This window comes from Phyllobates terribilis, unplaced genomic scaffold, assembly GCF_046119375.1.
Source record: "Phyllobates terribilis strain yellow unplaced genomic scaffold, ASM4611937v1 Scaffold_4__5_contigs__length_816908805, whole genome shotgun sequence".
Lineage (NCBI taxonomy): Eukaryota > Metazoa > Chordata > Amphibia > Anura > Dendrobatidae > Phyllobates > Phyllobates terribilis.
The window spans coordinates 251494563-251520806 of NW_027362764.1; the positions used below are offsets into that span (position 1 = coordinate 251494563).

Here is a 26244-nt window from a genome sequence, read left to right on the forward strand (position 1 = left end):
TATGTACTAATACGCGCGCTACGATCACGCTCGCACACAAGCGGTGCGGGGCGAACGGGGCCGGGTGTCAGCTGATTGTCACAGCTGATACCTGGTGCTATGTGCTGGGAGCGGTCCCGCACCGCTCCAAGCACATTAACTCCCGAAATGCTGCGATCGAAATCGATGGCAAGGGGAGGTAAGCGCCGATACTTACCTCTTCTCCTGCGTCTCGCGCTATCTGATCCGGGTCCCGGATGTTGTCATGGTGACCCAATGTCGTCATGATGACATTGGGTCATCAGACAGCAGGAAGTTAGGTAGATCGTGCTCAGTGCACGGTCTAACTAACTTGTGTGCAGAGGCTGGAGCCTGCTTAGCATAGAGATGCTGCTGCAGCAATTCTATGCTATGCAAGAGATCAGGGTTAAAAAAGTGAAAGTCCCATAGTGGGACAATGTGTAAAAGTAAAAAAAAGACCCAGAAAGTGAAAAAAAAATTATTATTTTTTTAAAAATATAAAAAAATATGAAAAATAATCCCCCAAAAATAAAAATATACTGTACCCATAAATTATTATGAAAAACCAAAACAAAAAAACAATAAAAGTACTCATATTTGGTATCGCCGCGTCCGGAACGATCTGACCTATAAAACTGTCCCACTAGTTAACCCTTTTAGTGAACATGGTAAAAAATAAAAATCTAAGCAAAAAATGATACTTAATCATCATACCGCCAAACAAAAAATGAAGTGAAACGCGATCAAATGATGAATGTAAATAAAAATGGTACCGCTGAAAACGTCATCTTGTCCCGCAAAAAATAAGCCACCATACGGCTCCATCAGCTGAAAAGTTATAGCTCTCAGAATAAAGTGATACAAAAAAAAATATTTATTAGAGTAAAGTCATCTAATCATTTATACCGCACGGGGAATGGCGTAAAAAATAAACTCTAGGGTTAGGGTTGTGCTAGGGTTAGGGTTGTGCTAGGGTTGTGTTAGGGATAGGGTTGTGCTACAGTTAGGGTTGTGCTAGGGTTAAGGTTGTGCTAGGGTTAGGGTTGGGCTAGGGTTAGGGTTGAGGTTGGGTTAGGGTCAGGGTAGGGTCTAGGGTTAGGGTTTGGCTAGGGTTAGGGTTGGACTAGGGTTGAGCTAAGGTTAGGGTTGGGCTAGGGTTAGGGTTGTGCTAGGGTTAGAGTTGAGGTTGGGTTAGGGTTGGGCTAGGGTTAGGGTTTGGCTAGGGTTGTGCTAGGGTTGTGCTAAGGTATAGGTTGTGCTAGAGCTGTGCTAGGGTTAGGGTTGTGCTAGGGTTAGGGTTGTGTTAGGGTTAGGGTTATGCTAGGGTTAGGGTTGTGCTAGGGTTAGGGTTGGGCTAGGGTTGAGGTTGGGTTAGAGTTGGTCTAGGGTTAGGGTTGGGCTAGGGTTGAGTTAGGGTTAGGGTTGAGCTAGGGTTAGGGTTGGTCAAGGGTTAGGTTTGGGCTAGGGTTGTGCTAGGGTTAGGGTTGGGCTAGGGTTAGTGTTGTATTAGGGTTGGGGTTGTATTAGGGTTGGGGTTAGGGTCGTGTTGGGATTTTTTCAAAATGAAAGAAAAAAAATGATGACTACATGGCAGCTAGTGTTAAGCGCAAGTGCTCGCTAATTGAGTTTGCATCGGGTGCTCGGGTATGGACCAAGTATCACGGGTGCTCGAGTGACATGCTCGAGTCTCCACCTATATGTTTTGCAGCTGTTATACAGCCAAAAAAATCTTGCGGGGATTGCCTGCCATGCACGAGCGATCCCCTCATGTTGTTTTTGGGTGTCTAACAACCATGAAACATGCGGGGCGGCGACTCGAGCATGTCACTTGGGCACCCGTGATTCTTGGTGCATACCCGAGTGTACGGTGCAAACTCAAGTAGCGAGTACTTGCGCTCCAGACTAATGACAACTTATTCAATATGATGACCTAATGTTAGCAATTTCTGTGTTGTACCTCTGTGTCCAAATTGTTCACTATACCCCTTGATAAAATCCTTGAGGGGTGTGGTTTCCAAAATGGGGTCACTTGTGGGGGGTGTCCACTGTTTAGGCACATCCGTGGCTCCAGAAACGCAACATGGCGTCCGCAAATTATTGAAGCAAATTTTACATTCAAAAAGTCAAATGGCACTCCTTCCCTTCCGAACCCTGCTGTGCGCCCAAACAGTGGTTTTCCCCCACATATAGGGTATCAGCTTACTCAGAAGAAATTGCACAACAAATTAGATGGTGCAATTTATCCTGTTACTCTTATGAAAATGCAAAATTAGAGGCTGAAAAACATGTGAACATTTTATTTTTATGGCGGAATGTTATAAACTTCTGTGAAGCACCTGGGGGTTCAAGGTGCTCTCCACACACCTAGATAAGTTCCCTGAGGGGTTTAGTTTCCAAAATGATGTCACTTGTGGGGGGTTTCCACTGTTTAGGCACATCAGGGGTTCCCCAAATGCAACATGGCGTCCGCTAATTATTTAAGCAAATTTTACATTCAAAAAGTCAAATGGCGCTCCTTCACTTCCGAACCCTGCTGTGCGCCCAATCAGTGGTTTTCCCCCACATATGGGGTATCTGCATACTCAGAAGAAATTGCACAACAAATTTTGGGGGCCATTTTTTCCTGATACCCTTGCGAAAATAAAAAAATTGCGGTCTAAAGTAACATTTTTGTGAAAAAAGTTAAATTTTCATTTTTTTCTTCCACATTCCAAAAATTTCTGTGAAGCACCTGAAGGGTTAATAAACTTCTTGAATGTGGCTTTGAGCACCTTGAGGGGTGCAGTTTTTAGAATGGTGTCACTTTTTGGTATTTTCTGTCATAAAGGCCCCTCAAAGTGACTTCACTTCACTTTAACTATTTTGTGTGACATATCTCTCTGATTTAGGGGCATGAAAATTCAAATATTGAAAATTGCTAAATTTTTGTCAAATTTCTGATTTTTTCAAAATAAGCACAAGTCACATTGAAGAAATTTTACCACTATCATGAAGTACAATATGTCACGAAAAAAAACAATCTGAGAATCAGTGGGATCCGTTGAAGGGTTTCAGAGTTATTACCTCATAAAGTGACAGTGGTCAGAATTGTAAAAATTGGCCTGGTCATTAATGTGCAAACCACCCTCGGGGGTTAAGGGGTTAAAATCAGTTGAAATCATCGAGAAGCCTAGAATAGGCACATTGCAGTAGAGCACCTCTCATGAAGGAAGAGTGCAGCACAGACTGTGCAGACTAGACACGCAACCAGGAGCAGGAGAGCAGGTTTTATTTTTTAAAAAAGTACTTTATTAACGGCATTTGAGGCAATGAGATAACCCCCCCCCAATATTGGCATTTGTCTGTGTCATGAATTTGTAAAGCTTTTGCATCTTGTAACATTTTTTTATTGAACAGATATTCTGATATAAGATTGACAGATTCAATAATAATCAAATGCTCATGGCTCATTCTAGATACGCTTGTAACAGAGAGATCACCTTCCTACAAATATTTTTGGAACTGGAGAGAAATAGCCAGAGAAATAACTGCTGATTTTTGCTTATTTATATTTAGTCATTATGCCATGTTATGCTATGCATGTAAATTTGTGCTTGTTAATGCTGTTTCAATGCAAGCAATGCATCTTTAAATATGAAGCCATGCTTATTTGCTACACGGTGACTTTAAAGCTGTAGGGCAGCACAGTGGCTCAGTGGTTAGCACTGTTTCTTGCAGCGCTGGGGTCCCGGGTTGAAATCCCCCCAAGGAAAACATCTGCAATGAGTTTGTATGTTTCCCCCTTGTTTGCGTGGGTTTCCTCCGGGTTCTCCGGTTTCCTCCCACACTACAAAGACATACTGATAGGGAATTTAGATCCTAAGCACAAATAGGGACAGTGGAAAGCTCTGTGGAATTAATGGCGCTATATAAGATAATAATAAAGTAAAATATAGCGATCCTGAGATCCAGCAGGGCTGCTAAAAACTACCACCTAAGCCATGTTGTATTCTATACTACTGCTGCAATTCAGAGTGCTAGAATATTGTGGTGGCCCTGGAGTCAACAAGTGAATGAGGAGCACTTTTGGTCTATTGCTCCATCGTGGCGAGTACAAGCTGAGAAGCTATTGGATTAGAGTGTTACGTAAACCAGTGATCGAGCCTACCTTCTACCTGTGAGCCACATTAAGGGACTGTTGCTGTTGATAAGAGCCAAGCTCTATGACTCAGCTCAGAAGTGTAACTGACAAGCTCTTTGCCTAAATACCGGGCGCAACTACTAAGATTGAGCTCTCATTGTCAGACTGCTGTAACATCTACCCTAGTTGATCCCCTTGTAAAAATAAAAATGCCTGATCTAGTTACACCCTACTGCCTCATTCTTGTCTGTTCTTTCTACAAGGAACAAGAATATATATTTGGCTGCATTGGGGTGGGATCACTATGGAGAACGGAGGATATACAGTACAGACCAAAAGTTTGGACACACCTTCTCATTTAAAGATTTTTCTGTATTTTCATGACTGAAAATTGTACATTCAAACTGAAGGCATCTAAACTATGAATTAATACATGTGGAATTATATACTTAACAAAAAAATGTGAAACAACTGAAAATATGTCTTATATTCTAGGTTCTTCAAAGTAGCCACCTTTTGCTTTGATGACTGCTTTGCACACACTAGGCATTCTCTTGATGAGCTTCAAGAGGTAGTCACCGGAAATGGTTTTCACTTCACAGGTGTGCCCTGTCAGGTTTAATAAGTGGGATTTTTTGCCTTATAAATGGGGTTGGGACCATTAGTTGTGCTGTGCAGAAGTCTGATGAATACACAGCTGATAGTCCTACTGAATAGACTGTTAGAATTTGTATTATGGCAAGAGAAAAGCAGCTCAGTAAAGAAAAACATACAGTCTAGATCACGTGAAGTCATTATCGGTCTTTACTCCTCTTTGGTCAGACCTCATCTGGAATACTGTGTACAGTTTTGGGCACCACATTTTAAAAAAGACATAGACAAACTGGAGCAAGTTCAGAGAAGAGCGACCAGAATGGTGACTGGTCTGCAAACCATGTCCTATGAGAAACGGTTGCAGGATTTGGGAATGTTTAGCTTGCAAAAAAGAAGACTGAGAGGAGACTTAATAGCTGTCTACAAATATGTCAAGGGCTGTCACATTGTAGAAGGATCATCTTTATTCTCATTTGCACAAGGAAAGACTAGAAGCAATGGGATGAAACTAAATGGGAGGAGACACAGATTAGATATTAGAAAAAACTTTTTGACAGTTAGGGTGATTAATGAGTGGAACAGGCTGCCACGAGAGGTGGTGAGTTCCCCTTCAATGGACGTCTTCAAACAGAGGCTGGACAGACATCTGTCTGAGATGATCTAGTGAATCCTGCTTTGAGCAGGGGGTTGGACCAGATGACCCAGGAGGTCCCTTCCAACTCTACCATTCTATGATTCTATGATTCTATGAAAACGAGTGGCCATCATTACTTTAAGAAATGAAGGTCAGTGAGTCTGAAAAATTGGGAAAATTTTGAAAGTGTCCCCAAGTGCAGTTGCAAAAACCATCAAGCGCTACAAAGAAACTGGCTCACATGAGGACCACCCCAGGAAAGGAAGACCAAGAGTCACCTCTGCTTCTGAGGATAAATTTATCCGAGTCACCAGCCTCAGAAATCTCAGGTTAACAGCAGCTCAGATTAGAGACCAGGTCAATGCCACACAGAGTTCTAGCAGCAGACACATCTCTTCAACAACTGTTAAGAGGAGACTTTGTGCAGCAGGCCTTCATGGTAAAATAGCTACTAGGAAACCACTGCTAAGGACAGGCAACAAGCAGAAGAGACTTGTTTGGCCTAAAGAACACAATGAATGGACATTAGACCAGTGGAAATCTGTGCTTTGGTCTGATGAGTCCAAATTTGAGATCTTTGGTTCTAACCACCATGTCTTTGTGCGACGCATAAAAGGTGAACGGATGGACTCTACATGCCTAGTTCCCACCGTGAAGCATGGAGGAGGAGGTGTGATGGTGTGGGGGTGCTTTGCTGGTGACACTGTTGGGGATTTATTTAAAATTGAAGGCAAACTGAACGAGCATGGCTACCACAGCATCTTGCAGTGGCATGCTATTCCATCCGGTTTGCATTTAGTTGGACCATCATTTATTTTTCAACAGGACAATGACCCCAAACACACCTCCAGGCTGTGTAATGGCTATTTGACCAAGAAGGAGAGTGATAGAGTTCTATGCCAGATGACCTGGCCTCCACAGTCACCAGACCTGAACCCAATCGAGATGGTTTTGGGGTGAGCTGGACCGCAGAGTTAAGGCAAAAGGGCCAACAAGTGCTAAGCATCTCTGGGAACTCCTTCAAGATTGTTGGAAGACCATTTCCGGTGACTACCTCTTGAAGCTCATCAAGAGAATGCCAAGAGTGTGCAAAGCAGTCATCAAAGCAAAAGGTGGCTACTTTGAAGAACCTAGAATATAAGACATATTTTCAGTTGTTTCACACTTTTTTGTTAAGTTTGTAATTCCACATGTATTAATTCATAGTTTTGATGCCTTCAGTGTGAATGTAGAATTTCCATAGTCAAGAAAATACAGAAAAATCTATAAATGAGAAGGTGTGTCCAAACTTTTGGTCTGTACTGTAATTGCCAGCAATTATTGCCGGAGACAATAATCTGATGACTGGACTACCAATAACCATCTCCTATTTTATAATTATTAAATAATATATAAACAAACACATACATAATCATTGTTCTGATTAACATAGTATCATAGTTAGATCCCTCAAAGCACAGACAATTTTACAATTAGCACAAAATGAAGTACAATATGAAAAGTTTACCTGATAATGTAAAACTGATGAGCCTGCGGCTGCCTTGCCCGTGCGATGCATCTTCGCTGTTAATGCTTTTAAAGATCTATAAAGAAAAGATGGTGTAAGTTTGGTGTCGATAACATATTAGTTTCCATTAGTGCTATCCCTCTAGACTCCATCAATACGGATCGATGGCACTGTACCATACTCTTCCATTAGTAGATGCAAGGCTTGAATTTCTGAGGCTTCTACATTCTACTGTAGCGCTTTATAACTGTGATTTCTTACTTGTATATCTGCTTCCAGACTGACAAACCATTAGTTATATGCACACAAAGTATTCCGATTATGATTTAGCTACAGTATGTGTATTGTAATCATATACCTGTTCACATACCACCTGATCCTAGAAATATCCTGAGAAAGTGGCCATGTTCCTCCCTTATCGAGCTTGTGCGCAATATCATCTTGCTGTCATGCATAGCATTTTACTTTAGTATGTGTACCAGAAAAACATGGCTGCTTCCTTCCAAAATAACATCGTACCTACCCACAGGCTATGTGTGGAATAACAGCTCGACCCCATTCACTTCAATGGAACAGATACGCAATATCAGATACAATCCATAGACAGATGCGGAGCAGTTTCGGAAGAAAGCGTCCATGTTTTTATAATTGTGCACAACCCCAATTAAGCATTATTTATATAACATTTAAAAACAACTTTAAAATAATTATGTTGTCACTTTATATACATTCATGAGAAAAACTAAGTACACCCTCTTTGAATTTGATCAGGAAATAATAAAAAAAATCTTAGAATGTCTTAAAAGTAGGTAAAAACACGATAAATTACAGTCTTTTTATTTACTTACCAAAAACTAGGCCAAAATGCAAAATACATGTATGAAAAAGTAAGTAAACCCTTGCTGCTTCCATAAGAATTACGAGGGTAAGATGCTACTAATCAAATGCGTTTATTAGCAAGTGTGACCATTTCTATAAAAGCAGAAGTTTGGCCAGTTGCTGGTCTACAGCATTCAGGTGTGTATTAACATAATGGCGAGGAGGAAATACAGTACATCAGCAATTATCTCAGAGAAGCAATTTATGCTGTTAATCAGCATCAGGTCATTTAGAAACAATTTGGAGTGCATCATTCTACAGCGAGAAACAATATTCGGAGGTGGACAATTCAACACAGCTGGAAATCTTACCAGGAGTGAATGTTCCCACAAATTCAGCCCAATGTCAGACAATGCAATCTTTAGAGAAACTGCAAGAATCCCAGACTCTAAGGCTATGTGCCCACGATGCAGAAATGCTCCGGATTTTTCCTGAGCATTTCTGCATCTCCCTGGCAGAAAAAAACGCATGCGGATTGTACATGCGTTTTTCCTGCCAGGGACAAGCGGATGTGAAGCTTTCTTCACATGCATTTCCGCATGCGGGTTGACAAGCGCTTTCCAAGCAATTTTAGCATCACTTGGAAAGTGCAACAGGCATGTATTTTATATAGTGTGACCAAGTTAGTTAAAAAAAAGAATAAACATGGGAAAAAAACAAAACAAAACATTATACTCACCTTCCGATGTCCCCCAGTCTCCTTCTCCGGTCTTCCCGGTGTCTCTCGGTGGTGTAAAAGGACCTTCCATGACGTCATTTAGTCATGTGACAGGTCACGCGACCGCTGACGTCGGCGGTCGCGTGACTGAATGACGTCATGGAAGGTCCTTTTACTCCATCGTGAGCCACCGGGGAGCCAAGACGTACCAGATAGAAGACCGAGGACCATCAGAAGGTGAGTATAAGGTGTTTTATTATTTTAAATTCTTTTTTTTTTTTTACAGTTACCATGGTACCCAGGTCTGGAGGAGAGTCTCCTCTTCAAACCCGGGCACCATCCGCACATTGAATCGCTTAATATCCGCATGTGCACATGTAGTCATGTGGATATTAAGCGATTCAATGCAAGTCAATGGCGGCGAAAACGCCGCGATTACGCAAAATAATTGGTAGTGCTGCGGATTTTTCCGCAATGATTATCCGCAGCGGAAATTTCCGAAGCATGTGCACAGCACATGCGGATTATCATTGGGGAAGATGGCAGACCTTCTACCAAGCGTTGTTTAAGCGTTTCTGCAGCGGAATTGCCGCTGCAGAAACGCTTAAAAAACGCATAGTGGGTACACAGCCTAATGGTTTCAGCATGTTGAATGCTATCTGAACAAGTACAGCTTGTTTGGAAGGGTTGCCAGGAGAAAACCTCTTATTCCTAAAAAGAACGTGGCAGCATGGCTATAATTTGCAAACTTATATCTGAACAAATTACAAGACCTACGTAACAATGCACTTTGGACAGACCAAAGTAAAGATATTTGACCAAAATGCCCTGTGCCATGTTTGGCAAAAACCAAACACAGCATGCCAGCACAAACACCTAATGCCAACTGTCAACACATTAGTGGAGGGGTGATGATTGTTCTATAGCCACAGGGCCTGGGTGCCCTGCAGTCATTGAGTCAGCCATGAACTCCTCCGCATAGCCAAGTATTCTAGAGTAAAATGTGAGGCCAGCTATCCAAAAGCTAAAGCGTGGCTGAAACTGGGTCATGCAACAGGATAATGATCCCAAGCACACCAGCAAATCTACATCAGAGTGGCTGAAAAGAAAAGAATCAAAGTGCTGCAATGACCCAACCAAACTCCAAACATCAACCCAATTGAAATGCTGTGGTGAGTACTTAAAGGGAACCTGTCATCAGAAAAAACGCTACTAACCTGCAGATATGGGGTTAATCTGCAGGTTTAATAGCGTTATTAACCTGTCCGGCGCTCGCTCTTAGCTGAACTCTGAGGAGAGAAAATGAGCTCTATTCCCCCCAGCAGCTTTCAGGTTTCAGTCACGGGGGCGGCGCCGGTGCAGGTTCAGTCACCACTCTGAATATAGAGAGCGGCGGCTCTAACCGCACCCCCGGCCTGACTGACACTGGTTGTACATTTGGGCTGGCTGCAATTCACGGCTGAGGGCGCGGTTACAGCCATCACTCTCTATACTCAGATCAGTGACTGAACCAGCATCGGGGCCGCCCCCGTGACTGAACCCCAAAAGCTGCCAGAGAGAATAAAGTTCATTTTTCTCCCCGCAGTGTTTGGTTAAGTGCGAACACCGGGCAGGTTAGTAACGCTCTTAATCTGCAGATTTACCCCATATCTGCAGGTTAATAGTGTTTTTTTTCTGGTGACAGGTTCCCTTTAAGAGGACAGTGCATAAATGAATGCCCACAAACCTCAATGAACTTGTTTTTGCCAGTGTACTAGGCCAATTTATGGGTCAGTTTGTACAATTCTTGAGGCATCCGTTTTTGTTGTATGAAGAGAAAACATTTCTTATCTTCTCCTACCCATTACCCCCTTAAGGACCAGACAATTTTTCCTTTTAGAGCTTTTGGGTTTTTTAACTCTTCATCCAAATGCCAGAACGCTTTTATTTTTCTCTAACAAAATAACTCTTTTTTTATATTTATTTTTACATTTTGTCAGCATAGCCAAATGAGGACTAGTTTTTTGAAAGAAAAATTGGAGTTTTGAATTCATTTTAACATTCAATGTACTGAAAAACGGGAAAAAAGTACAGTGAAATTGAGTAAAAATGCAACTCATGGTTTAGGTTTTGTTTTTACAGCGTTCATGTGGTGAATATAACTGTGATACTTGATTCCCCAAGCCAGTACAGTTATGGCGATACCCAACTTGCACAGATTTTATTTTATTGAAGTGGTGAAAAAATATTAAGAAGTTTGTAAAAAAAAAATTGTTGGTTTTTGTCACCATTTTCTGAGATCTGTAAAATGTTTATTTTTTCTTCGATTGATCTCTGTGAGGGACTGTATTCTGGGTGGTGAGCTAAAGGTTTTATTGATATCAATTTGGAGTAAATATGACATTATAATTGGTTTTTATTTAATTTTCTCTCGTTAGTGCTTTTACCATATAAGGTAATAATTTTTTTTATTTTGATAGACCAGACTTTTACAGATGTGGTGGTACTAAATATGTTTATTTTTAAAAAAAAAATTAAATTTCATGATTTTTTAATGATGAGAAAGAGAAAAGATTGACATTTTTATATTATTTTAAATAAATATAAACTTTTTAGAATTTTCTACTTTGTTTTTGAAGTAAAGAGTAACCATCATTTTAAATCAATATACACATGAATATAAGAAACTTTGTGCTATATCTTGTTTCTTTCTCTACCACGACTGATCATTCATTTTCAAAATTCTGAATTCATCAGTTCGCTTATACTACATGCTACAATACCATAGTATATAGTAAATATTTCCGATGGAACTCAGCCTACAAATGAGCTTCACAGGAGTATCAAGATGGCAGTAACACCCTAGCTGCTATTGTAACGCATCAGTACCCCACGATCACATCATGGATGACCCATAGGAGCCAGTGTGTATGTAAGCACCTGTGCACCTTCTATTTAAATGCGACTGTCAGAGATAGAAAGCGGCATTTAAATGGTTAACAGCAGCAATTGAAGCTCAGCTCTGGTCGCTGCTGTTAGATACCATTTTTTTTTATTATGTCATGATATGTAAAACCATACAATTCACAGAGGGTGTACTTACTTTTTGTCATGACCGTATGCAGCCCTAAATGACATGGTTTAGGTCATACTCGCCAGCACACAGTAGATGTTTTTATGCCTGGAAATCAGTTTCTGGCAGTCACTTGAATATTTCTGCTGGTGTTTATATATATATGAGTGAATTGAAATAATCCTGTTTGTTGTACTCATATTGATACATTCACGGCATATCTTGGATGAACACGGAGGATACAAATTGTCAGTTTGGCACAGAGGCCTTTGGATATTCTAGGCAGCTGTCAAAATAATTATGAAACACTTTGAGATTTACAATCATATTTACAGGGCACTTGCTATCCATCTCAGATATACCAACATTTGCTTCTGCTCCATTTGTGCTGACATCCAAACCTAAGGATGTAGCCTACCGTGTAAACATGCAGTGTCATAACCTGTTAGCAAACTTAGTAATGAAGTACTCATTGCATCACTGCTCATTTCCAAAACTTTGCTCTGATTATCAGAAGACAATATTAATAGACCTCAAGGTATAAAAACCATATGCATTGATCAGACATCTATAATATAATCGGCCAAGCGTCCCTCTGTCTGAAGCCTCTATAGACTGCGCATGCGCGACACGCAGTCTGGCTCCAGACAGAAGAAAGCATGAAGCCGTTATACAGGTAAGAGGAGTGTGTATGGCGCCGGAGATCACGGTATGCGTAGACACTGAACGCATACCGCGATCTCCGGCGCCATACTTACATACTTACCTGACCGGGAGGAGCGTTGCGCGGCGCCTCTCTTCTGGCCGGATACCGGGGGCGGAGTGAAGGCGTCGGAATCGGCGCATGAGCATAGCGCTATCCGGCGCCATTTTACTGAAGACACATTTACAGTGTGTCTTCAGCAAAATGGCGCCGGACAGCGCGGTGCTCTGGCGCCGATTCCGATGCCTTCACTCCGGCCTCCAGCAAAAAAGGACACAGCAGCACTGGAGCACAGGGAAGAAAGGTGAGTATAAGTGTTTATTTTTTTGGTATGTGTGCATACCAGGATTGGGGGATGAGGGGTACCATGCATACCAGGATTGGGGGATGAGGGGTACCATGAATACCAGGATTGGGGGATGAGGGGTACCATGCATACCAGGATTGGGGGATGAGGGGACCATGCATACCAGGACTGAGGGAAGAGGTGGCCATGTATACCAGGACTGAAGGATTAGGGGTACCATACATACCAGGATTGGGGGATGAGGGGTACCATGCATACCAGGATTGGGGGATGAGGGGTACCATGCATACCAGGATTGGGGGATGAGGGGTACCATGCATACCAGGATTGGGGGATGAGGAGTGCCATGCATATCAGGATTGGGGATGAGGGGTGCCAAGCATACCAGGATTGAGGCAAGAGGGGTGCCATGCATACCAGGATTGGGGGAAGAGGGGTGCCATGCATACCAGGATTGAGGGGTGAGGGGTACCATGCATACCAGGATTAAGGGGTGAGGGGTACTATGCATACCAGGATTGAGGGGTAATGGGTACCATGCATACCAGGATTGGGGGATGAGGGGGGTTATGCATACCAGGATTCGGATGAGGGGCCATGCATACCAGGATAGGGATTAGGGGTACCATGTATACCAGGATAGGGATGAGGGGTACCATGCATTCCAGGATGAGGGAGCCATGCATTCCAGAATAAGGGGCGTCATGCATGCCAGGATTTGGGATGAGGGGTGCTATGCATGCCAGGATTGGGGATGAGTGGTGCCATGTGCAATCAGGATAGGGATGAGGGGTGCCATGCATACCAGGATTAGTGGTGAGAGGTGCCATGCATACCAGGATTGGGGGTGAGGGGTGCCATGCATACCATGATTGGAGGTGAGGGGTGCCATGCATACCAGGATAGGGATGAGGGGTGCCATGCATACCAGAATAGGGATGAGGGGTGCCATGCATACCAGGATCAGTGGTGAGAGGTGCCATGCATACCAGGATTGGGGTTGAGGTGTGCCATGCTTACCAGGATTGGAGGTGAGGGGTGCCATGCATACCAGGATATTGATGAGGGGTGCCATGCGTACCAGGATCCAGGATTGAGGGTGAGGGGTGCCATGCGTACCAGGATTGCGAGTGAGGGGTGCCATGTGTACAAGGATAGGGATGAGGTGTGCCATGCATACCAGGATAAGGTTGAGGGCAGCACATAACAGGATGGGAGACCATATACCAATAAAAATGCTCGCCACCCAGGCGTAGAACGGGCTCAATAGCTAGTATAACCTATAACTGTGTTAGTAGTTATTATGGTGCACATTAAATATTTAATTTTATCAGCTGTGATCAGAAATCATTCTGCTCTTGTCCAAAATCATTGACAGGTTAATGCCATGTTCACACCACATTATATGGCCTTGATTTAAAGAGAATCTGTCAGTAGGATTAAACTTTCAAAGCCGTCTACAGTATATGGGCATGTAGGTCATAGGACGCTGAATAAAATGTCTTATTCCAGAGAGATCCATGTTTTTCTTATGTGTAAATGAGCTGTCCAGGACTATTGGCTGGACAATGATCTGCATGAGAATCTGCCTCCAGAGAATATTTTTAATAAAAGGTTGAGTTACCAGTGTGATGTGTAATGGCCACTCTCTGCCCTCCTGATCTCACTGCAGAGCTGTGTGTGATTATAATTAATACAGGACAGCATTAAAGGGAACCTGTCATTTAAAATAACGATATTAAACTGCAGATATGGGGTTAATCTGCAGGTTAATAGCATTCTAACACTGCTGCCGCTGCCCTGAGAGCCCCACTGACGTGGGAAAATGACCTTTACACCCCCAGAATAATCATGTGATCAAAGAATCTGTACCCTGCGAGAGTCTAGAAGAACTGAACAAAACAGCAGAAGACAGACTGGTAAGTCCTCTATAGTGTATGTATATATGTATGTATGTGTGTGTGTGTGTGTACATGCTATTTGTATATACATATGTGGTATGTGTATGCATACAGTACAGACCAAAAGTTTGGACACACCTTCTCATTTAAAGCTTTTTCTGTATTTTCATGACTATGAAAATTGTACATTCACACTGAAGGCATCAAAACTATGAATTAACACATGTGGAATTATATACTTAACAAAAAAGTGTGAAACAACTGAAAATATGTCTTATATATTTGAAAACTTTGAAAGTGTCCACAAGTGCAGTTGCAGAAACCATCAAGCGCTACAAAGAAACTGGCTCACATGAGGACCGCCCCAGGAAAGGAAAACCAAGAGTCACCTCTGCTTCTGAGGATAAGTTTATCCGAGTCACCAGCCTCAGAAATCGCAGGTTAACAGCAGCTCAGATTAGAGACCAGGTCAATGCCACACAGAGTTCTAGCACCAGACACATCTCTACAACAACTGTTAAGAGGAGACTTTGTGCAGCAGGCCTTCATGGTAAAATAGCTGCTAGGAAACCACTGCTAAGGACAGGCAACAAGCAGAAGAGACTTGTTTGGGCTAAAGAACACAAGGAATGGACATTAGACCAGTGGAAATCTCTGCTTTGGTCTGATGAGACCAAATTTGAGATCTTTGGTTCCAACCACCGTGTCTTTGTGCGACGCAGAAAAAGTGAACGGATGGACTCTACATGCCTGGTTCCTACCGTGAAGCATGGAGGAGGAGGTGTGATGGTGTGGGGGTGCTTTGCTGGTGACACTGTTGGGGATTTATTCAAAATTGAAGGCATACTGAACCAGCATGGCTACCACAGCATCTTGCAGCGGCATGCTATTCCATCCAGTTTGCGTTTAGTTGGACCATCATTTATTTTTCAACAGGACAATGACCCCAAACACACCCCCAGGCTGTGTAAGGGCTATTTGACCAAGAAGGAGAGTGATGGGGTGCTACGCCAGATGACCTGGCCTCCACAGTCACCAGACCTGAACCCAATCGAGATGGTTTGGGGTGAGCTGGACCGCAGAGTGAAGGCAAAAGGGCCAACAAGTGCTAAGCATCTCTGGGAACTCCTTCAAGATTGTTGGAAGATCATTTCCGGTGACTACCTCTTGAAGCTCATCAAGAGAATGCCAAGAGTGTGCAAAGCAGTCATCAAAGCAAAAGGTGGCTACTTGGAAGAACCTAGAATATAAGACATATTTTCAGCTATTTCACACTTTTTTGTTAAGTATATAATTCCACATGTGTTAATTCATAGTTTTTATGCCTTCAGTGTGAATGTACAATTTTCATAGTCATGAAAATACAGAAAAATCTTGAAATGAGAAGGTGTGTCCAAACTTTTGGTCTGTACTGTATATACAATATATATATTAAGGAGCAGTATATAAATTAAAAAACATTAGAGAAAGAGAATCCATGTGTAATATTGATCAGTTTTTTGATAGGGGAGCGAGGCATCGAGAAGCAACAAAGACCGGCCTTGGACTAGTTATCCAAGATGCATAGTCCCTGGCTAGCTTTACAAAATAGGTTTTCTCTGAATTGATGCAATGTTTCAGAGTAGAACTTTGAGAGCTGCAATAACACAGCCGGTCTCTGATGCATGCTGCCCATGGATCGGGCATCATGTATCTTCTGACAGTTCCCCTTTAAAGCTTACATAAAAAAAAATAATAATATACCGATGGAAGTGAAGGACTCTCTTTTGGCCTCTGTCATGTGAATGGTATCCTATGGTTATTTTTGGTGTATGCACCATGTTCACATAACAAAATAACAACAGATCCTTATATACTGTATTCTTTTGAACATGTTGTGCTCAGTTTTATAAATATGTGAAACCATCTATCACTTTCCGTTTAGTCATCTTGATGCCAATTAGTAGTTTTAGTCGCAGATTATTTATACAAAGTCCTGGTTCTGCTTCATGATATGTCTACGTCTACAGTTTCATTCTTTTGTATTGTAGTTGGATGCTTTATAACAGAAAATTATTATTGTTCAGCACAGAGGTTGGAAAGGAAGGAGATTAACTACACTTAGACAAAAATAGCATCTATAGGCACTGAATAATGTGTAGTCTACTGTGTGACCTTGGTTTACATGATCTGTTTATGTCTCATGAACACCCTGCTCTGCATAAGCTCTTCAGGACATTCTAATGTATGAAATGCAAGCCTGGCAGTCAGCTCAAATCAACACAGAAGACAATCATGGCACTGCTTAGGGTATAACACTTCAACAATCTAAACCAATAACTATCCAAATGAAAGTACAATTTACAATTTTTTTTTTTAGTTTTTCATAAAAAAAAAATAAAAATAAAACACAAGAATAAATATTCTATAACAAGAGACAAATACACATTCATTCCAAATCCTAAATCCTCCAAATGACTTCTGTGTACCTGTTTTATTTGATGTGTCATGTCTAGGGTGTTTGTCATTCTGATTCCTTCTCCCCCTTTAATTATATTGATCTTCCTCCTATTTAATGACAGCCAGTCATAGACCAGTGACATAGAATTGCTGTCACTAATGTACTGTATATACTGCAGAGTCTGAGTGTATTCTATATGATGTATATACTGCAGTCTCAGTGTATCCTTTGTGATGTATACAGCAGTCGCAGTGTATCCTATGTAATTTATATAGCAGATTCTCAGTGTATCCTATAATATGGAAATCTGCACTCTCAACAAATCCAGTCTTCACAGATGATTTGAATAAAATGAAATTTATTTAGAGTAACAGTTACAATTAAAAAGGTGTAAGTAGAGATAAAAAGATATGTATGCAGTGATCTCTATGAATATGAGAGAGATATCGGACCTGTTGCAATAGGTCACACCCCTTGAAAAAGGCTTTGCCAAAACGTGCATCGGGGTTGGAGCACCGGCGTTTGTTCTCACACAGCGGTCCCCACACTATTCAGGTAATTTACTTATTCCCGATATGAGTAGACACTGGCATGTATATACATAGATTTAGTGACCGTTAGTTGTATTTTTTGATGCTGGTATATATGAGGACTCTAGACTGGATCAGGTTCTTATTAAAATTAATACCTGATTTCCTCTATATACTATTATACACAATATTATACCGTATATATAATATTTTGGCCGTGTGCTCCAGTGTCCACTTGTGTATCCCCTTGTATGCTATCCATTCACCTCATTTTGTATGTTCTTTTTAATCAATAAAATATGTTTGTATATTTATAACCATGTTGTCTTGGTCTATCTGGGGACTGTCCGCTTCCCCTCCCCTTTTGTTGTTGAGTGCATTAGATTACCTAGCTTACTATACAGTCTTAGATGGGCAGTACTTAATATGGACAATTTTGGTCAAATTCTTATACGGTATTTACTGCTTCTCTCTGTATATTTCTTCCTGTTGTAATAGGGCGCAGTGATTAAAGGAAATCTGTCACCAAAATTTCACCCCACTAAACTATTTATATCCGCATGTTGTTCTTTCAAAGACTAGTCCAACAATACCTTTATATGGCTTCTGTTACTGGGAAATTAACATCTGAAATTATGTGCAAATGAATATGTAGATCTGAAGCCACTTTCATTCCAGCTCTATTTTCTGCCTCACTCCACCTCCTCCTGCTTGACAGCCTGTTTGCTGTGTGACTTCAGGCAGAATGGAGTGATTAGAGCTGGAGTGACAGAGGCTTCATATTTACAACCTCATTTGCATATCAATTCAAATGCTGATTTCTCATTTGAATCACTAACAAGCTTTTTTTTTCATTAAAATTGGTGGTAATATAATGATTTTATAACATTTTATATACTTTATCCTACCTGCTTGTTTTCAGTCATAGGAGTGTGATTCTCATATTCAGTCATGGGCAGCCCCGCATCCAGTCACTGCTGGCGCTGCCCATGTATTTGAATATTGCTCTCGGCAAGCGCTGATAGTATTGGGGCACATGCGCAGTTTTAGATGTCCACCCGGGGGTCCGCGTGTGCGCAGTGAGGCTGTGTAGTTGGCGGCGCCAGCAGTGACTGAATGCTGCGCCCGCCCCTGACTGAATACAAGGATCACACCCCTATGACTGAAAATGAGCAGGTAGGACATAGTATATAAAATGTTATAAGATCATTATATTATCACCAATTTTAATGAAAAAAGCTTGCTAGTGATGCACATCACTAACAAAGCAATGGGGGCAGTATAGATAGTAGCTAGGACATGACAGGTTCCCTTTAAGGAGAATGTCAGCAGGATTTCACACCCCAAACTATTTAGTTGTGCTGTAGCTTTTTAAAGACAAGTCCAGCAATATCTTTATATGGTCAGTCCATTTATCTTACTGAGAAATCAGCATTTGAATTGATATGCAAATGAGCTATGCCATGACAGGGTCCCTTTAAGTCGAAATTATAGCCGACAGTCACAGAGGCTCTGAACATGCCCAAATCAAAGAATGTTCCGTACCAGTAATAATTAAACAATGCATAAGAAAATATAAACAACCATTAGTTTTCAAAGACCATTAGCCTCAAAAGACATTGAGACATATGGTAAAGGTGAGTACATTTTATCAAGAGAACTGCATCTCATAGAATATTATTCAGCCTAGGCCAATATGATATTAATTAATATCGCATCGATACAGCAAAAAAATCCTTTTAAAAATATAACCTTTATTGTATATATTATTAAAATGTATTAAAGTGCTTAGTGCCCATATAATATAAGTTTAAATCACAACACCGTGAATATAAAATGGAAATGCTCAGGTGCAAACTACTTGAACCTAAATAATGCAAGGTATGAACCCTATCGTACCGTTATAGAGTTATATAAGCATCTACCATGAAAAAGGCTCCCTAGACTAACCTCATCATATCTATAATTGGGTCAAATAGAGGTATCAATAACTGAAGGTGCTTGGCTTCCAAATAATAAATCCAATGCCCACATAGGAGCCTATGCTTTCCACTGTAAGCAGTGAATCCCGCTGAAACCACTAATTAACATCACAAAAGAAATGGTGATCATACCTTAAAAAAGCATGTATAACTCTAACCATTAAATAGCAAGCATTATTAAATAGCTAGCATGTATGTATATATCAATTGAACCAGACATATGAGGAGCCTCTTATTACCATCCAGGCATTACATCCTCATATGATACTGGAATAATCTCACCCGGGGCCTCTTTTATTCCCCCTTTAATAAGGGGAGTAAGCTGATCCACGGAACATCCCGACGCGTTTCAATCATTCATCAGGGGTATGTAGTTCCTAAATAGTGTAGATCCCGCATTAGTTCTTTGATTCCATGCTAATGCCTCCAGCCAAATGTGCATGTTTCAATGCTTCTTATATGTACACATACCGCGCTTATTCGCATTTACGGTGCACGCCGTGACATACTTCCGGTCCCGGAATGCCCGGCATCCGGAAGCATCGTCACGCATTCCCATAACTGCGGAACGCAACCAGTAATGGTGCTGGACCGCATGCGTCACCTCCGGTCACGCAGTCAAGCATCCATCTTTTCTGTGCTGGAGCGCATAAACCCCTCCCTTATTGCGGTCCAGCAGCCATATTGAATGGGTTAAGATGTATGGATAGGGGAGAAAAAGGAATTTCCGCACCTCCTATACTCAAAAAGGTAAATCCTTATAGGGAGTACCCCATATTCATGGCGTATTAAGGCTTAATTCAGCTCCAAAAACTAAAATGCCTTATTGCCTAAACAGACATGTATAGTAGAGATGAGCGGTGTTCGACTAGAACTGTTCGCCAATCTCAAATTCGAGCTGTTTTGGGCGGTGTTCGAGTTGTTCGACGAACCCGAACGATTTGCAAAAAATTCGGCTGTTCGAGATTATGTTCGATAACTGTTCGTGCACCAAAAGCGTGTCCTGCATGTCTGGCGCTATTTAGAGCACCAATCATGCAGGGATTGTCTGCCACTCACTGTAATGCCACAGCCATGGTGGTTGTGGCATTACAGTGATTGCCCAAATCGATGGGAACTGTGCTCACAGTGAAACACGAAAAGCCGGCAATTCAGCAGCGGCATACACCGGTACCCGACAATTTAGAATAGAAGGAATAGAGAATCACACATAGATTAGATAGATAGAAACATGTCAGTCACATATATATGAAGTACAGTGACAGTGTTGCTTACTGTACTTGTCATTTAGTGTAAAGGATTTATTAAAAAAAATAATAGTGTTTTCATGCACCGTCTCTTTAAGAAAGCCGGCCGGCAATTCAGCATCTGTACCCAACAATTTATAACAGACAGAATAGAGCTTCACACATAGATTAGATAGATAGAAACATGTCAGTCACATATATATGAAGTACAGTGATAGTGTTGGTTACTGTACTTGTCATTTAGTATTAAAATAAAGGATTTATTATTAAAAAAATTGGCGTGGGGTTCCCCTTAATTTTAGGCTCTAGCGGAGGTTAAGCAGACAGCTGGGGCAGATGTTTGAAGCCTGGGAAGGGGGTAATACCCACGGAGCTTCCCAGGCTACTAATATGAGCCCCCAGCTGAATACCTAGCCTTTACTAGCTATTAAAATGGGGGACCCCCTCAAAAACATGACGTGGGGTCCCCCCTAATTTAATAGCTAGCAAAGGCTAGGCAGACAGCTGGGGGCTGATATTAATAGCCCAGGAAGGGAGCCATGAATATTGGCCCCCTCCCAGGCTAGAAACACCAGCCGTCAGCCGCCCCAGAAATGGCGCATTCATAGGATGCGCCAATTCTGGCACTTAGCCTCGCTCTTCCCACTGCCCTGTAGCAGTGGCAGTGGGGTAATAGGGCTGGGGTTGATGTCAGCTTATAATGCCAGCTGACATCAAGCCCAGGTTAGTAATGGAGAGGCGTCTATAAGACACCCCCATTACTAACCCCATAGTCAAAGTTAAAAAAAACACAAACACCCAGAATAAAGTCCTTTAATTGAAATAAAGACACAATCCTTTATTGTTCTAAATTAAACCATACTTACCGTCACGCCCATTCCAGCTGAAGCCAACGATCTCCTGTAATAAAAATAAAATAATAAAGCAACATCATCCTTACCTTTCCATGGTTCCCACGATGGCTCCAGCTCTGCTACATCGAGATGACAGGCTGGACCGCAGCAGAACGCCGCCATCCAGCCTGTCATCCCGCAGACACTGAGAAGAGCAGGCTTGCTTGCGCTCCACATTGTCTCTCTGTGACGGCATAAAGATGAGCCGAGGTCATGTCCAATGAACTCGGCTCACCTCATGCACGTCACTTACAGCGTGGGAGAATTCTCACGCTGAAGCGCTGAGTGCAGGAGAATTCTCCCACGCTGTCAGTGACGTGCATGAGGTGCGCTGAGTTCATTGGACATGACCTCGGCTCATCTGGATGCCGTCACAGCGAGACACTGAGGAGCGCAAGCATGCCTGCTCTTCTCAGTGTCTGCAGGATGACAGGCTGGATGGCAGCGTTCTGCTGCGGTCCAGCCTGTCATCTCGATGTAGCAGAGCTGAAGCTGTCGTGGGAACCATGGAAAGGTAAGGATGAGGTTGGTTTATTATTTTTCTTTTATTGCAGGAGATCGTTGGCTTCAGCTGGAATGGGCGTGATGGTAAGTATGGTTTAATTTAGAACAATAAAGAATTGTGTGTTTATTTCAATTAAAGGACTTTATTCTGGGTGTTGTGTTTTTTTTAAATACTTTACTAGAAATTCATGGCGGTCATGTCTAATACTGGCGTGACCCCATGAATTTTGGGCTTGGGGCCAGCTGATAATACCAAGCTGGCCCTAACCCCTTTATTACCCAGTGAGCCACCGCACCAGGGCCCTGGATGAGTTGGGTACAGCGCCAGAAGATGGCGCTTCTATGAACGCGCCATTTTCCGGGGTGGCTGCGGACTGCAATTTGCAGCAGGGGGGGCCCAGAAAGCTTGGGCCTCCCTGCGCTGCAGATTCCAGCCCCCAGCTGCCTAGTTGTACCTGGCTGGACACAAAAATAGGGCGAAGCCCCACGTATTTTTTTTTTAATTATTTCATGAAATTCATGAAATAATTAAGAAAAAAAGGCCTTCCCTATATTGTTGTGTCCGGTCAGGTACAAATAGTCAGCTGGTGGTTGGGGGCAGCCCGTTCCTGCCTGCTGTACCTGGCTGGACACAAATATAGTGCGAAGCCCCACTTCAATTTTTTTAAATTATTTCAGGAAATTCATGAAATAATTAAAAAAAAATTGACGTGGGGCTTCGCCCTGTTTTTGTGTCCAGCCAGGTACAACTATGCAGCTGGGGGCTGGAATCCGCAGCGCAGGGAGGCCCAAGCTTTCTGGGCCACCCCCGCTGCAAATTGCAGTCCGCAGCCACCCCGGAAAATGGCGCGTTCATAGAAGCGCCATCTTCTGGCGCTGTACCCAACTCATCCAGGGCCCTGATGCGGTGGCTCACTGGGTAATAAAGGGGTTAGGGCCAGCTTGGCATTATCAGCTGGCCCTAAGCCCAAAATTCATGGGGTCACGCCAATATTAGACATGACCACCATGAATTTCTAGTAAAGTATTTAAAAAAAACAACACCCAGAAAAAAGTCCTTTAATTGAAATAAACACACAATTCTTTATTGTTCTAAATTAAACCATACTTACCGTCACGCCCATTCCAGCTGAAGCCAACGATCTCCTGAAATAAAAGAAAAATAATAAAGCAACATCATCCTTACCTTTCCATGGTTCCCATGACAGCTTCAGCTCTGCTACATCGAGATGACAGGCTGGACCGCAGCAGAACGCTGCCATCCAGCCTGTCATCCCGCAGACACTGAGAAGCGCAGGCTTGCTTGCGCTCCACAGTGTCTCTCTGTGAGGGCATCCAGATGAGCCGAGTTAATGTCCAATGAACTCGGCTCACCTCATGCACGTCACTGACAGCGTGGGAGAATTCTCCTGCACTCAGCGCTTCAGCGTGAGAATTTTCCCACGCTGTCAGTGACGTGCATGAGGTGCGCCGAGTTCATTGGACATTAACTCGTCTCATCTTTATGCCGTCACAGCCAGACACTGCAGAGCGCAAGCATGCCTGCGCTTCTCAGTGTCTGCGGGATGACAGGCTGGATGGCAGCGTTCTGCTGCGGTCCAGCCTGTCATCTCGATGTAGCAGAGCTGAAGCTGTCGTGGGAACCATGGAAAGGTAAGGATGATGTTGGTTTATTATTTTTCTTTTATTGCAGGAGATCGTTGGCTTCAGCTGGAATGGGCGTGATGGTAAGTGTGGTTTAATTTAGAACAATAAAGGATTGTGTCTTTATTTCAATTAAAGGACTTTATTCTGGGTGTTTGTGTTTTCTTTTAACTTTGACTATGGGGTTAGTAATGGGGGTGTCTTATAGATGCCTCTCCATTACTAACCTGGGCTTGATGTCAGCTGGCATTATAAGCTGACATCAACCCCAGCCCTATTACCCCCTGCCACCGCTACAGGGCAGCGTGGAAGAGCGAGGCTAAGTGCCAGAATTGGTGCATCCTATGAATGCGCCATTTCTGGGGCGGCTGACGGCTGGTGTTTCTAGCCTGGGAGGGGGCCAATATTCATGGCTCCCTTCCTGGGCTATTAATATCAGCCCCCAGCTGTCTGCCTAGCCTTTGCTAGCTATTAAATTAGGGGGGACCCCACGTCATTTTTTTGGGGGGGTCCCCCATTTTAATAGCTAGTAAAGGCTATGTATTCAGCTGGGGGCTCATATTAGTAGCCTGGGAAGCTCCGTGGGTATTACCCCCTTCCCAGGCTTCAAACATCTGCCCCAGCTGTCTGCTTAACCTCCGCTAGAGACTAAAATTAAGGGGAACCCCACGCCAATTTTTTTTAATAATAAATCCTTTATTTTAATACTAAATGACAAGTACAGTAACCAACACTATCACTGTACTTCATATATATGTGACTGACATGTTTCTATCTATCTAATCTATGTGTGAAGCTCTATTCTGTCTGTTATAAATTGTCGGGTACAGATGCTGAATTGCCGGCCGGCTTTTTTAAAGAGACAGTGCATGAAAACACTATTATATTTTTTAATAAATCCTTTACACTAAATGACAAGTACAGTAAGCAACACTGTCACTGTACTTCATATATATGTGACTGACATGTTTCTATCTATCTAATCTATGTGTGAGGCTCTATTCCTTCTTGTCTAAATTTTCGGGTACCGGTGTATGCCGCTGCTGAATTGCCGGCCGGCTTTTTTAAAGAAAGCGTCTTCTGAGCAGTTTGTCAGCTTTTGGACACCTTTGAAGGTGTTTTCTATGTGTTTCTATGTGTTTTTGTTTGCCTGCCATTGGTTTTAACGGTGTTCGGTGTTCTAAGGTGTTCGACGAACAGTTCGACGAACAGTTCCTCGAACATCCCGGTGTTCGACGAACCGAACCGAACCCGAACACTATGGGGGTGGCTCAACACTAATGTATAGCCTTCTCAAAGTTTATATCTCAAAACATCAGACCTCAGGATATATAAGAAAAAGAAGGGTTCTCATCTCAATAGGAATAAACCTATGATTATATACGATTACCTATATGTAAATGCAGATGGAATTAATGAAACAAGGGACATAGAGGGGCATTATATTTAGTGCTTATTGTTGCCTAACACAGCGGACCTCCCAAATGGAAAAAAAGTATAGAAAATGGGGTCCCTAATGACAACTTAAGTACAACTAGTCTGCTATCCCTACCTACGTGGGGGTTGGCACCCTATTAAACCTGCGCAAATGGCGCCCCCACTCTACGGAGGCTGTCCCTGACTATCTAGCCCTATCCTGTCCCTACATTGGAAGGAATGGGGCAAAGGATAGAACTTCATTTAAACCATTAGGAGTAGTTGTACCCAGGGTGAAGATCCATCGGGTCTCCTTTTGTAATATGTGTAAATCCCAGTTTCCTCCTCTTACTGATGGTAAGACTTTCTCAATGCCCATAAATTTGATCACGCTAGGATCTCCCTGGTGCATAGTGTTTATGTGGTTGGCAATTGGAGTATCTTTCTTATTTCTAATATCTCGTAGATGTTCTAATACTCTCTTCTTCAGTTCCCTCCATGTTTTTCCTACTTATTCAAGGTTACATATACAAGTAGCCTTGTATATCAAATTTATGGGCACTGAGAAAGTCTTACCATCAGTAAGAGGAGAAAACTGGGATTTACACATATTACAAAAGGAGACCCGATGGATCTTCACCCTGGGTACAACTACTCATAATGGTTTGAATGAAGTTCTATCCTTTGCCCCATTCCTTCCAATGTAGGGACAGAATAGGGCTAGATAGTCAGGGACAGCCTCCGTAGAGTGGGGGCGCCATTTGCGCAGGTTTAATAGGGTGCCAACCCCCACGTAGGTAGGGATAGCAGACTAGTTGTACTTCAGTTGTTGTTAGGGACCCCATTTTCTATCCTTTTTTTCCATTTGGGAGGTCCGCTGTGTTAGGCAACAATAAGCATTAAATATAATGCACCTTTATGTCCCCTGTTTCATTAATTCCATCTGCATTTACATATAGGTAATCATATATAATCATAGGTTTATTCCTATTGAGATGAGAACCCTTCTTTTTCTTATATATCCTGAGGTCTGATGTTTTGAGATATAAACTTTGAGAAGGCTATACATGTCTGTTTAGGCAATAAGGCATTTTAGTTTTTGGAGCTGAATTAAGCCTTAATACGCCATGAATATGGGGTACTCCCTATAAGGATTTACCTTTTTGAGTATAGGAGGTGCGGAAATTCCTTTTTCTCCCCTATCCATACATCTTAACCCATTCAATATGGCTG

General features: G+C 42.3%; 1 protein-coding gene across 3 annotated transcripts in view; it reads right to left on the reverse strand.

Moving 5' to 3' along the window:
• HECW1 (HECT, C2 and WW domain containing E3 ubiquitin protein ligase 1) overlaps positions 1-26244 on the reverse strand; it is a 499703-nt gene that overhangs the window by 188059 nt on the left and 285400 nt on the right. For all 3 annotated transcript variants that reach the window (XM_073678211.1, XM_073678212.1, XM_073678213.1), the window contains one exon: positions 6856-6931. In XM_073678211.1, coding sequence (XP_073534312.1) covers positions 6856-6931 — 76 coding nt within the window. The remainder of the gene's footprint in view (positions 1-6855; positions 6932-26244) is intronic.